Source organism: Suncus etruscus, chromosome 16 (genome assembly GCF_024139225.1).
Source record: "Suncus etruscus isolate mSunEtr1 chromosome 16, mSunEtr1.pri.cur, whole genome shotgun sequence".
In the NCBI taxonomy this organism is placed as follows: domain Eukaryota; kingdom Metazoa; phylum Chordata; class Mammalia; order Eulipotyphla; family Soricidae; genus Suncus; species Suncus etruscus.
This window is the reverse complement of record NC_064863.1, coordinates 57455750-57469233: the sequence shown is the minus strand read 5'-3', so window position 1 is coordinate 57469233 and position 13484 is coordinate 57455750. Positions and strand designations below refer to the sequence as shown.

The 13484-nt window shown below is 35.9% G+C and overlaps 1 protein-coding gene across 2 annotated transcripts in view; it reads left to right on the top strand.

Annotated features, from left to right (window-relative positions):
- The window catches only part of LOC126032359 (UDP-glucuronosyltransferase 2B31-like), a 102132-nt gene extending 97726 nt beyond the window's left edge, over positions 1 to 4406 (top strand). For both annotated transcript variants that reach the window (XM_049790018.1, XM_049790019.1), the window contains 2 exons: positions 497 to 716; positions 4010 to 4406. In XM_049790018.1, coding sequence (XP_049645975.1) covers positions 497 to 716; positions 4010 to 4292 — 503 coding nt within the window. In that variant the 3' untranslated portion in view covers positions 4293 to 4406. The remainder of the gene's footprint in view (positions 1 to 496; positions 717 to 4009) is intronic.
- The last annotated feature ends 9078 nt before the right edge of the window (positions 4407 to 13484 follow it).

Here is a 13484-nt window from a genome sequence, read left to right as displayed (position 1 = left end):
TAACAATAGACTCCTTGCATGTTCATTTACTCTCCCCTCTGTGCCTTTGTGGTGTATGGAAAACTTCTGGTCTGTCATGGGTGATAACATCAGACCTCTGTATCTAGAGATCTTGGTATCTGCACAGGCATTGTGACACTATTTTAAGATAATAATTAGTCTCATATAATTGTCATTTATTTATGTATGATAAGGATCTTTCTATTATTAAACAAAAGGTTTTCTCTTAATTTATTCACCATAACATTTTTTCATTGTCCAACTCAAAATACATAGTATCTTTTTGTCTATTTCTTATATCTTATATTTATATATATCTTATATTTGTCATATTTTTTGTCTATTTCTCTAGCAGAATAAAAGGATTCTGGTTCTAAAAAACCAAAGTTTACATAGACTATGTTATCTAAATGCAATGGCTATATCAGTGACTTAGCTTTCCATTTCAATTTAGTAAACATGTTTTGGTCATTTTCTAAAATTCACTCAATTTCAGGTCATCCCAAAACCAAGGCTTTTGTAACTCATGGTGGGTCCAATGGAATCTATGAGGCAATTTACCATGGGATTCCTATGGTGGGCATTCCTCTGTTTGCTGATCAACCTGATAATATTGTCCACATGAAGGCTAAAGGAGCAGCTATCAAAGTAGATTTTGAAACAATGTCAAGCTCAGATTTGCTCAATGCGCTGAAGACAGTCATCAATGATCCATCGTGAGTATCACAATACTTTAATAAATAGTGTCTTCATACAGGGACATTTTTTCCAAGTATTTAAATGCCCTTTAAGAGATTAAGTGTGAAAGTAGTTACATGATAAAACCCATACTCAATATAATTTCATTGCAAGCATTTCTTTAAAAGCTATTCTACCCAGTGATTTAAAATGAAACAGAGTCCATTTATAGATGGTAGCTTAAATCATCCAAAGATTTTCTAGGAAAGTACAAGAAAAATTATTACAAATGTCAGCGATCTCACAGAAACAGAAAATGAAGAGCTTAAATGTACAAAACTACATTTAGTCAGAACCAAATTCTGAACCTGACAATATTGTTTTTCTCAATAATAGCTAATAGTTTTATTACATTGAAATATTTTACTAATACAGATGATTAATTACAACATTGAACTAAAATATATATTTTGAATATGTGCAATAAGTCAAAGAGTTATAAAACCACCGTGATGGTAAATTTAAAACATTTCAAAACTCAGAAGTCTCACACCCTTAGATTTTCAGATATGGCACAGCAAGCATGGTTCTTGCTTTCGGCACAGATGACCTATGATAATTCACCATTTTTATGGATCCTTGAATATTGCCTGGAGTCATCCCTGAGCTCAGAGGCAGAATAATCCCTGAGCACTGCTGGGTGTGTTTGAAAAGCAGAACAAAAAATTACATAACCAGAAACAAAAATCTCACATACCTTCTAAGACATTTAGCACTCCTCCAAACTAATCAAACATTAATCTGCATTTTGTGATTATTGTTCAGAAACATTTTATACATATAGAAGCATGTTGAATTTATATTCTAGAAATATAAATTCTAGATTAGCATAACACATATTGCTTCATTCATGTGATAATATTCTTTTGCTAAAAATGCCTAGCTTTTTCATAGCATGTATCTATCCATTTATAATACAGGAAACTTTTGTTGATCAGAATCCTAAGAGTAATATTACTTGGATAAAAGGTAATGTTGTAATGAAGTATCAGTTAGATGTCCAGAGACCTGTTGAATTTTTTAAGATTAGTTGTGATATTTCTATGTACTGAGCAAAATTTTTAGTAAAGGTCTTTTAATTTGAGTAGTATATGTAGGCATGGATTGCTTTCAACAGTTTCATATTGATTTAAATGTTGCTTTTCAAAGTTATTAAACATCTTTTCATAAGATGAAGGCATCAAATATTCTACCCAGGAAATATATATGTTCAGAATTTTTAGTTTCCCACATGAATTTTTAGCAGCAGATCAGGGCAGCAGGTAAACAGAAGAAATTGGTGACAGAAAATAATGACAGTTAAGGAGTGAGTGTTGAAACATTGTAATTCAATATAAAAATATTTTTAAGTAATCCAATGGTAGTGACTTAACTCATACAAAATTAGTGACTAAAAGGGAACAATATTTGGAAATGCTCATTAGAAGTATATGGAACGTTTGAACATTATCTAGTTAGTTTGAGAACTATATTCACTCTGTAATAACATTCTAACCAGATTATATTACTAATTAATGGTAATATGTACACTTTTGTTATTCACTTATCCATAACACTTCAAATGCAAAGATGTTTAAATATGTATAATAAAATAAAAAAGAAAAGAAAAATTGTCTTGCATATATAGAGCATTTGATTAAATGTGAGTTTCTGGGTCAAGACCCAGCATAAAATATTCTCCTAATTACCACTTGATCGATGTCCAAATACCAAGTCTAGAGTAGGCTCTAAACACGTGGGCATAATTTCCTCCTTCCAAAAAAGGCCACAAAAATAATGACAATTTACAAGGCAGATTAAAAAATAGCCAACTGAAGGGATTTCTCATTCACATAAATCATTTCTAAATATATATCATTTCTAAATACTTTAAGAAAATATTTACAAAAGCTTATTTGTACAGTGGTATATATGGTGTATATAATTTCTTCTAAGAAAAATTTTAATATATACCACATGTTCTTTATTTTTACAGTATTTGTGAATTTTGAAATTCCTGTTAATAATTAAGACTGTCAGTGAAGGCTACTACATCCAATGAAGGCAGCAGGCATGCAAATTACCCACTCCGAACCCGAGGAGGTAGTGATGAAAAATAACAATACAGGACACTTTCGAGGCCCTATAATTGGAATGAGTCCACTTTAAATCCTTTAACGAGGATCCTTTGGAGGGCAAGTCTGGTGCCAGCAGCCGCAGTAATTCCAGCTCCAATAGTGTATATTAAAGTTTCTGCAGTTAAAAAGCTCGTACTTGGATCTTGGAAGCTGGCAGATGGTCTGCTGCGAGGTGAGCCACCGCCAGTCCCCGCCCCTTGCCTCTCGCCTCTCGGTGCCCCCCCTGGGTGCTCTTAGCTGAGTGTCCCACGGGCTGAATCATTTACTTTGAAAAAATTAGAGTGTTCAAAGCAGGCCTGAGCAGCCTGGATACCAAAGCTAGGAAAATGGAATAGGACAGCAGTTCTATTTTGTTGATTTTCGGAACTGAGGACATGATTAAGAGGGACGGCCAGAAAAAGAAAAAAAAAAAAAAAAGATTGTCAGTGAAGACCTTCTTAAATATGTTACACTGCCACGCCTCCAAACATTTTTAGGGGAATTCAGCCCACCAGATGTATCCTTAGATTTTCCTGGTAGGGTAAATATCTCAAACAAGGTTACTAAAAGGCCTGCTGTGGACACCTTTTTCCCCTGCATGGATGGTTGAGGAATTTTGTTAGAGAGGCTTGGCATTGCATTTTTAGTTATTTGACTATCTCTCCTTTATAAATCTTAATGGAAAAAAATGTGCTCTCTATTAAATGATTGGCTAAAGAAATTCCAGCACCAAAGATTACAATAAAACCTGTTTGGGGGCCTTATAAATTTTTTCTTTCTTGCAGCTGAAGTTCAGGGACAAATTAAAGTTAAATTAATAAAAAAATGTTTGCTTCATTACAATAATTAATATCTTTAACACCTGTGACTGGCTTACCCTTATAAAAATCTCTGTCTCGAGAATAAAGTCGTCACACTCCTGCCAGAATGTGTTGACCCCCACACATGTGTGGTTATTATTATTTCAATATTATCCTGTTCGTCTGCCCGTGTTCCTGCTTTCTTCTCGTGAGGACTTCACCTCCACCAGAGCTGCTGAGACGCAGGTCGCCTGCAGCATTACACCAGTAATCCCATGACATTAGCTTCATTCATATGAGTAACATTGAAAAAAATTTAAGGTGAATTTATTAAGTCTTGTTTTGTTTTAAATTTATTTTTATTCTCTTCTTTAGATATAAGAAGAATGCACTGAAATTAAAAGCCATTCAGCATGACCAGCCAGTGAAACCTCTAGACAGGGCAGTCTTCTGGATCGAGTTTGTCATGAGCCACAAAGGAGCCAAACACCTGAGGCCCGCCTCCCATGAGCTCAACCTGTTCCAGTACCACTCCTTGGATGTGATTGGGTTCCTGCTGGCCTGTGTGGCAGCTGCTCTGTGGGTCATCACAAAATGCTGCTTGTGTTTTTGCCAGATGATTTCTAAAGCTGGAAAGAGGGAAAAGAGAAAGGAGTAGTTGCATCTGGGGTAGACAGGACTCTTCCAAATTATGAAAGAAAATAGTGAAGTGATCTGGATCTATTTCTCCTCTGACAAAATTATTTTTCACAAGTTTTTGAGTAAAAAATTTTAAATTTACCACCACTTACAGGTTTAAATATTTATTCCAATGAAGAAAAAAGAAAGAAAATATACTTTAAGGTTTTTTTGTTCGTCTGTTTGGGTTTTCTTTTATTTTTATTATTTTGGTTTTAGGGCCACACTCGGTGAACCAAAAACTTTAAAGGAGTAACCTCTGAGCATCACCGGGTATGGCCCAAAAGCCAAAATAAACAAACAAACAAAACTATACGAACTTAACTGTTATAAAATTAACTTCTACTATTAATATAGCACACATAAATTAATTATTATCAACACTATTAACTTTATTATTTGTATTATTGCATTGTATTTATTTCATGCATTATTATATATGTATAAGTCATATTGTGTATTCAGTACATACACAGATATTTTACCCTCATTTGAACTAAATTATCTACTTCCCACAAAATGATGACTCTGAATTCCTACAAGAAATAACACTTAATCCCATGGCAATCATCTCTCACAATGTCAATGATCTAACTGAACCAATTAAGGAAAACAGTGAGTGACTAGATGAATCAAAATGTTGACTCCAATATTTTTCTACATACAAGAAACACACATAAACGTTAAGAGAAAAGATTATAGTGGAGTCTTCTTCCCTACCAGAGGCACATAAGTCAATGCAGGTGAACAAAGAGCAGAGGCTGCTCCCCTTTCAGTGGTGCACACATCTATTAGGCTACCAGACACCACCTTGACCCATAAACGGTACCAGAAAGCACAATCAAACAGAGTCTGCTCCCGCACCAGCAATGCACACATCAGCCATGGATGAGCAGCTCCATCCTCAAAAGAACAGTCTGCTCCTACCTAGTGGCATGCACATCAACTCAGGTGAATAAACACTACTTTGAAGAGTGGAGGCTGCTTCTCTGCTAGCAACTACACATTTCAAATTAGAAAAAAAAATAACAACTGCAACACAATAATCATGGGAGAACTCAACACCACCTTGATAGATCAACCAGGCTGAAAGCTATCCAGAATATAATAACTCTTAAAAAAGAAATCTAAGAAAGTGGCATAGTTGACATATTTAGATCTCTCTACCCCCAGAAAACTGGATACACATTCCTCTCCAATTTACATAAAATGTTATGCAGGATAGACCACATGCTGGCCCACAAAATATATCTCCATCAATCAAGAGAATAGAAATTTAACCAAACCTTCTCATATCACAATGCACTGAAAATTAAGTGAACTACAAAGAGACACAGATTTAAAACTTTAACAGATGCAAATCAAACAGCTCACTACAGAACAAACAGTGAATCAGAGATGAAATAAAAGAGGAAAGTAAAAGATTCCTGGAGGCAAATGTAAAGAAGACATAAATATCAGAATATTATAAATATCAGACAAATATCAGAATATTTGGGACACAACAAAATCAATACTAAAAAGAATATTTATAGCTTTACAAACACACATCAGAAAGTAAGAAAGAGGTTAAAAGTAGTGTAATGACAAGTTTATAAAATCAGAAAATGTTCACAAATGTAAAAAAATAAAAAATAAAAAGGGAGGAAATAATTAAGAGTAGAGCAAATAATGAACGGAAATCCAAAAACAATCTAAATGATCAATGAAAGCAAAAATCACAAAGAAAAGGAGAGAGAGAAACTTAATAAATTGAATGAGAAATAAAAAGAGGGAGATCACTGCAGATACTACAGAAATTCAAAGGGTAATCAGAAACTACTTTGAGAATCACAATGCCACAGAACAAAATAATATTGAAGGAATGGATAAATTCTTGGACTCATATGATTCATGGTTGAACCAGGATGATCTAACATGTCTAAATATACCCATCACTATTTTTAAACCTAAAAATGGTAATCAAAAGTCTTTCCCTTAGAGAGATAGCACAGTGGTGTTTCCTTTGCAAGCAGGCGATCCAGGACCAAAGGTGGATGGTTCGAATCCCGGTGTCCCATATGGTCCCCGTGCCTGCCAGGAGCTATTTCTGAGCAGACAGCCAGGAATAATCCCTGAGCACCACCGGGTGTGGCCGAAAAACCAAAAAAAAAAAAAAAAAAAGTCTTCCCCTCAAAAAAGCTGATACTCAGATTCACTAACGAATGTTTTCTTTTTTTTTTTTCTTTTTTGTGGTTTTTGGGTCACACCCGGCAGTGCTCAGGGGTTATTCCTGGCTCCAGGCTCAGAAATTGCTCCTGGCAGGCACAGGGGACCATATGGGACGCCGGGATTCGAACCGATGACCTCCTGCATGAAAGGCAAACGCCTTACCTCCATGCTATCTCTCCGGCCCCTCTAACGAATGTTTTCAAAACTTTCAAGAGGACCTATAGCCAATCTTTTCAGGATCTTCCAGGAAATTAAAGAAACAGAAATACTGACAAATAGTTTTTATGTAGCTAGCATCACACTGATTCAAAATGCAGACAGATTCTGTAAAAAGGAAACTACAAATAAATGTCCCTGATAAACACAGATGCAAAGATCTTCAACAAGATCCTAGTAAATCAGATCCAACTCCTCATCAAGGTCATACACTATGATCAAGTAGGTTTTATTCCAAGGATGTAAGGATGGCTTAATATATGCAAATCCATCAACATTATACACCATGTCAAAAAAGAAAAATAAAAACCACATGATCATATCAATAGTTCCAAAGAAACCATTTGATAAGGTCCATGAGCACAATCGTAAATAAAAACTCCTAACAAATGTCAATGGAAGGAGTATGTTTCAATATAGTTAAGGCCATTACCACAAACTTATGTCAAATATTATACTCAATAGAAAAAAACTAAAACTTTCTTTTAAAATCTGGAAAAAGGGGCCGGGTGGTGGCGCTAGAGGTAAGGTGCCTGCCTTGCCTGCGCTAGCCTTGGACGGACCGCGGTTCGATCCCCCGGCGTCCTATATGGTCCCCCAAGCCAGGAACGACTTCTGAGCACCAGCCAGGAGTAACCCCTGAGCGTCACCAAGTGTGGCCCAAAAACCAAAAAAAATAAAAAATAAATAAAATAAAATAAAATCTGGAAAAAGACAATGATGTCCCTCTTGACACTAAGAACTGTTTAACGAAGTACTGGAAGTACATGACATAGCAATTAGGCAAGAAAAAGATATTAAGGGCATCCAGATAGGAAAGGAAGAAGTCAAGTTCTCACTGTTTGCATAAAACATATTATATTTAGAAAACCCTAAAGACTTTACCAAAAAGCTTTTAGAACCAATATATTCATATAGTAAAGGCTACAAAATTAACACTCAAAAATCAATGGCCATCTTATATACAAATGCCAAAGAAAAAATTGACATTAAAAAAGCCATTCACAATAATATGACATAAATTCAAATAATTTGGAGTCAAATTAACTAAAGAGGTGAAAGACCTGTACAGAAAACAACTTCAAAGCACTGCTTAAAGAAATTTTAAAAAGGGGTGGGCAGAGAAGTGGCACAACTGGTAGTACATTTGCCTTGCATGCACTAACATGGGAAGGATTATGGTTAGAACCCACTGTATACCATACAGTTCCCCTGGCCAGTAGTGATTTCTGGGCACATAGCCAAGATATGGCCCAAAAATTAAAAAAAAGCAAACAAACAAAAAGAAATAAAAGAAAAAAAAAAGGAAATGGAGAAACATACACTTTTCATGGATATAAAGGATTAGCATCATTGAAATAGCGATACTCCAAAAAACATTGTACAGTTTTAATGTAATTCCTCTAAGGACACCCATGACATTTTTCAAAGAAGTGGATCAAACAATTCTAAAATTCATTTGGAACAATAAGACCTCATAAAACGCTATATCAGGACTTATGAAAAAGAAAGTGGAATGCATCACTTTCTCACTCTCTGGAAAGAGATGGCTGTACAAATCCAAGAGACAAAAAAAATACCAAACAATTGAACCTAACAGATTATGTCAAGATATATAGTATTCGAAATGGCAAAACAGTAGAATTTTTTAAAACAATAAGAGAAAAAATTCAAATACAGAGAAAGAAACATAAAAATCAAACCAGATCTTCCATCTGAAATAATTCAGGCAAGAAGACAATGGAATGACATATTTAAACTTCCAAATGAAAAAAACTTCCAACCTAGAGTCCACTACCTAGAAAAACTCTCATTTACATGGGAGGGAGGGTTAAAAACCTTCTAAGGAAAAAAAACCCGAACTCCAAACATTTGAGCTAACCAAACCAACACTAAATGAACTACTCAGAGATCAATTACACAAACCAAACCCCCAATTGTAACAACATCCTACACAATATAATAGCACCATATCAGTAATTTCCTTAAATGTCAATGGACTAAACTCTTCCATTAAAAGGCATTAAGTAGATGGTTGGATCAGTAAACAAAACCTAGATATCTGCTACACTTAAAAGCTAAGGACAGACAGAGTCTCAGAGAAAGATAATGGAAACAAGTTATTTAATTATTAAACAATTAATTATTATTAATCAGTCAGTTATTTAAGAAAATGGAAATTAGGAAAAATTGTGAGTGCGGCCTGTGTGTCTGTCAACTGTCCTGTTGCGTGAACCTCTTGGGAGTGGGCCAAAAAGAGGCTCCAGAAGAGCACTTTGGCTCTGCTTTGCTATGCGGCTGTGCGCTCTTTCTAAGAAAAGAACACCATCCCAACAAGAAGAAAAATACACACTAAGAACTGTGCTGGATCACTGAAGCCCAGCATTTCTCTCCGGACTGTCTTCTCTGCTGCGTGCTCGGGCCTAACATTTGATCCTGTGTGAGGCTTCATCCACGGAGGACTCCCCTCCCTTGGAGGCAAGTCAACTCATCCAGAAAGGGTGGAGCCAGAGGAGTGTGGCTGCCTGCATCATTTAGCCAATGAATACCACCACAACACGTAGAAAAACACACAATACAAGTGTGACAATGGGGAAACAACGCAGGCCAGCATCAGACATAGAGAATGAAGATGACAATTCTGATGACCAGATATGACCAACCAACTAATCAACCTCTCAGATAAGGACTTTAGACTAGCAATATGGAAGATGCTCAACGAACTCAGAGAAACCATGGATTGAGAACCAAGAAAATATGAAGACAGTAATCACAAAACTCCAAACTGAAATAACATGTCAACTAACAGGCCTAAAAAACTTAGTAAACGAAGTGAATGACAAAATGGATAAGCTCTGAGACAGGGTATCAGAAGCTGAGAATACACTTGGTGCTGTGGAAGATGAGATAAATAACAATTCCATACAGCGGGAGAGATTAAAATAAAAACTTAAAGCAAATGAACAGACAGTGGAAAAATTAGTCAAAGAATGGGAACAGATGAAAATAGAAGTCTATGATAAGCTAAACAGAAACTTAAGAATCATTGGAGTGCCAGAGACACAGGAAAAAAATTTCCAGGAAGAATCAACGGTCAAGAACATCATTAAAGAGAAACTTCCAGAGCTAAAGAATATATGAGATCAAATCCTGCATGCTTGAAGAGTACCAACCGAAAGAGACCCCAGAAAAAATACCCCAAGACACATCCTAGTCACAATGACAAATCCCACAGATAGAGACAGAATTCTGAAAACAGCAAGATCAGAAAGGGAAATTCCATTCAAGGGAGTATCCTTGAGATTTACAGCAAACCTGTCACCAGAAACACTCAAGGCCAGAAAGCAGTGGTGGGATATTGTGACAAGACTGAATGAAATGAATGCTTCACCTAGAATACTGTACCCAGCAAAACTTACTTTCTGGTTTGACAGAAGAATACATGGTTTCACAGACAAAAAACAGCTCAGAAACTTTACAGACTCAAAACCAGTCTTAAGAGAAAAACTGAAAGACCTAACTTAAGACAAGGCTAACCAAAAGACACACCAAATTTCGATATAAAGATGGCACTAAATCCCAGGACAATTCTTTCTCTCAACATCAATGGACTAAATGCACCAGTTAAGATATACAGAGTGGCTAAATGGATCAAAAAACTCAATCCAACCTTCTACTGCCTACAAGAAACACACCTGAACAGTCAGGACAAACATAGACATAAAATTAAAGGCCGGAGAAAAATTATCCAAGCAAACAACACCCATAAAAACACTAGAGTGGCCATACTAATATCAGATAATGCAAACTTTATACTCAGGAAGGTTGTAAGGGACAAAGATGGACATTTTATATTAATCAAGGGATATGTAGAGCAGGAAGAAATCACTCTCCTAAACATATGCACCGAATGAGGGGCCAGCAAAATATTTAATACAATTGTTGACAAATCTGAAAAATAATATCAATAACAACACAATAATTGTGGGGGACCTCAACACGGCTTTGTCAACACTGGATAGGTCAACCAGACTGAAACCCAACAAAAATACTAGACCTGAGGAGAGAAATGGAAGAAAGAGGCCTAGTGGATATATATAGGACACTCCATCCCCAGAAACCTGGATACATTCTTCTCTAATGTACATGGGACATTCTCCAAGATAGACTACATAAAACATACCTCCATAATATCAAGAGGATAGAAATTATGCAGACTACTACCTTCGATGACCACAGGGCTCTGAAATTATTTGTGAATTCCAAAGGGACACAGAAGAAAAACTTTAACACCTGGAAGTTAAACAGCCTCATACTGAATAACCAGTGGGTCCAAGATGAAATCAAGGAGGAAATCAAAAGGTTCTTGGAAACAAATGACAATAAAGACACAAATTATCAGAACTTATGGGACACAGCAAAACCAGTACTGAGAGGAAAATTTATAGCTTTGCAAGCACACATCAGGAAGGAAGAAATAGCTTACCTTAGGAGCTTAATGACACAGCTAATAGAACTAGAAAGTGCTCAACAAAAGGACCCAAAAATAGGGAGACAAAAGGAAGTAACAAAGCTTACAGCAGAAATCAACGAAGTGGAAACCCAAAAAAACAATACGAAAGATCAACGAAAGAAGTTGGTTCTTTGAAAAAATAGACCATTGGCAAAACTAACAAAGAAAGAGAGAGAGAAACATAACTCGTATTAGGAATGAAAAAAAAGAGATCACTACTGATATACCAAAGATTCAAAGGGTAATCAGAAACTACTTTGAGAAACTACACCACTAAAAATGAGAACCTGAAAGAAATAGATAAATTCTTGGATTCTTATAATCTTCCATGATTGAAGAGGATGTAGCATATCTAAACACCCCCATCACTATTGATGAAATTAAAACGGTAATCAAATGTCTGCCCCAAAACAAAAGCCCAGGCCCAGATGGATTCACTAATGAATTCTCTCAAACTTTCCAAGAGGAACTACTACCAATCCTGGCAAGACTCTTTCATGAACTTGAACAAATATTTGGAAACACTTCCAAATAGCTTTTATGAAGCCAAAATCACCTTGGTAACAAAACCAGCAAAGATGCTGCCAAAAAAGAAAATTACAGACCAATTTCCCTGATGAACACAGATGCAAAGATCCTCAACAAGATCCTGGCAAATAGGATCCAATGCCTCATTAAGAAGGTCATCCACTACGATCAAGTAGGTTTCATCCTGGGAATGCAAGGACGGTTTAACATCTGTATATCTAGCAACATAATACAGAACATCAACAACAAGAAAAATAAAAACCACATGATCATATCAATAGATGCAGAGAAAGCATTTGATAAGGCCCAACACTCATTCTTGATAAAAACTCTTAGCAAGATGGGAATGAAAGGAACCTTTCTCAATATAGTTAAGGCCATCTACTACAAACCAATGGCAAATATTATCCTCAATGGAGAAAAACTAAAAGCTTTCCAGTACAAGACAAGGCTGTCCTCTCTCACCACTGCTATTCAACGTAGTAATGGAAGTACTTGCTATAGTGATTAGGCAAGAAAAAAAAATATCAAGGGCATCCAGATAGGAAAGGAAGAAGTTAAGCTCTGTTTGCAGCTTTTCTAAATATTAGTAAATATTTAGAAAACCCTAAAGACTACCAAAAAGCTTCTAGAAACAACAGATTCATTTAGCAATGTTGCAGGCTACCAAATTAGCACAGAAAAATCAATGGCTTTTTTATACACCAATAATGATAGGGAAGAAATGGACATTAAGAAAACAACGCCATTCACATTAGTGTCACACAAACTCAAAATATCTTGGAGTCAACTTGACTAAAGATGTGAAGGACCAATACAAAGAAAACTATAAAATCCTGCTTCGAGATATAAGAGGACACTAGGAAATGGAAACTCATACCCTGCTCATGGATTGGCAGGATTAACATCATTAAAATGGCAATACTCCCCAAAACATTATACAAATTTAATGTGATCCCTCTAAAGATACCCATGACATTTCTCAAAGAAATGGATCAAACACTTCGGAAATTCGTTTTGAACAATAAACACCCTCAAATAGCTAAAGCAATCTTTGAGAAAAGAAATATGGGAGACATTATTTTCCCCAACTTTAACTGTATTACAAAGCAATAGTTATCAAAACAGCACAGTATTGGAATAAAGACGATCCTCAGATCAGTGGAATAGGCTTTATTCAGAGAATATTACCAACATATGATCACTTAATTTTTGATAAAGGGGTAAGAATTCCTAAATGAAGCAAGCAAAGCCTCTTCAACAAGTGGTATTGGCACAATTCGTTAGCCACTTGCAAAGAAGTGAACTCAGACCCCCAGCTAACATCATGTTCGAAGGTAAAATCCAAATGGATAAAAGACCTCGATATCAGACCCAAAACCATAAGATGTATAGAACAACACATAGGCAAAACACTCCAGGACATTGAGACTACATGCATATTCAAGGCAGAAGCAGCACTCTCCACACAAGTGGAAACAGAGATAAACAGATGGGACAATATTGTTACGAAGCTTCTGCATCTCAAAGGAAATAATGCCAAGGATACAAGAGCCACCCACTGAATGGGAGAAATTATTCACCCAATACCCATCAGATAAGGGGCTAATATCCAAAATATACAAGGCACTGACAGAACTTTACATGAATAAAAAAACATCTAACCCCATCAAGAAATGCAAAATTTGGAGAGAAGAAATGAAT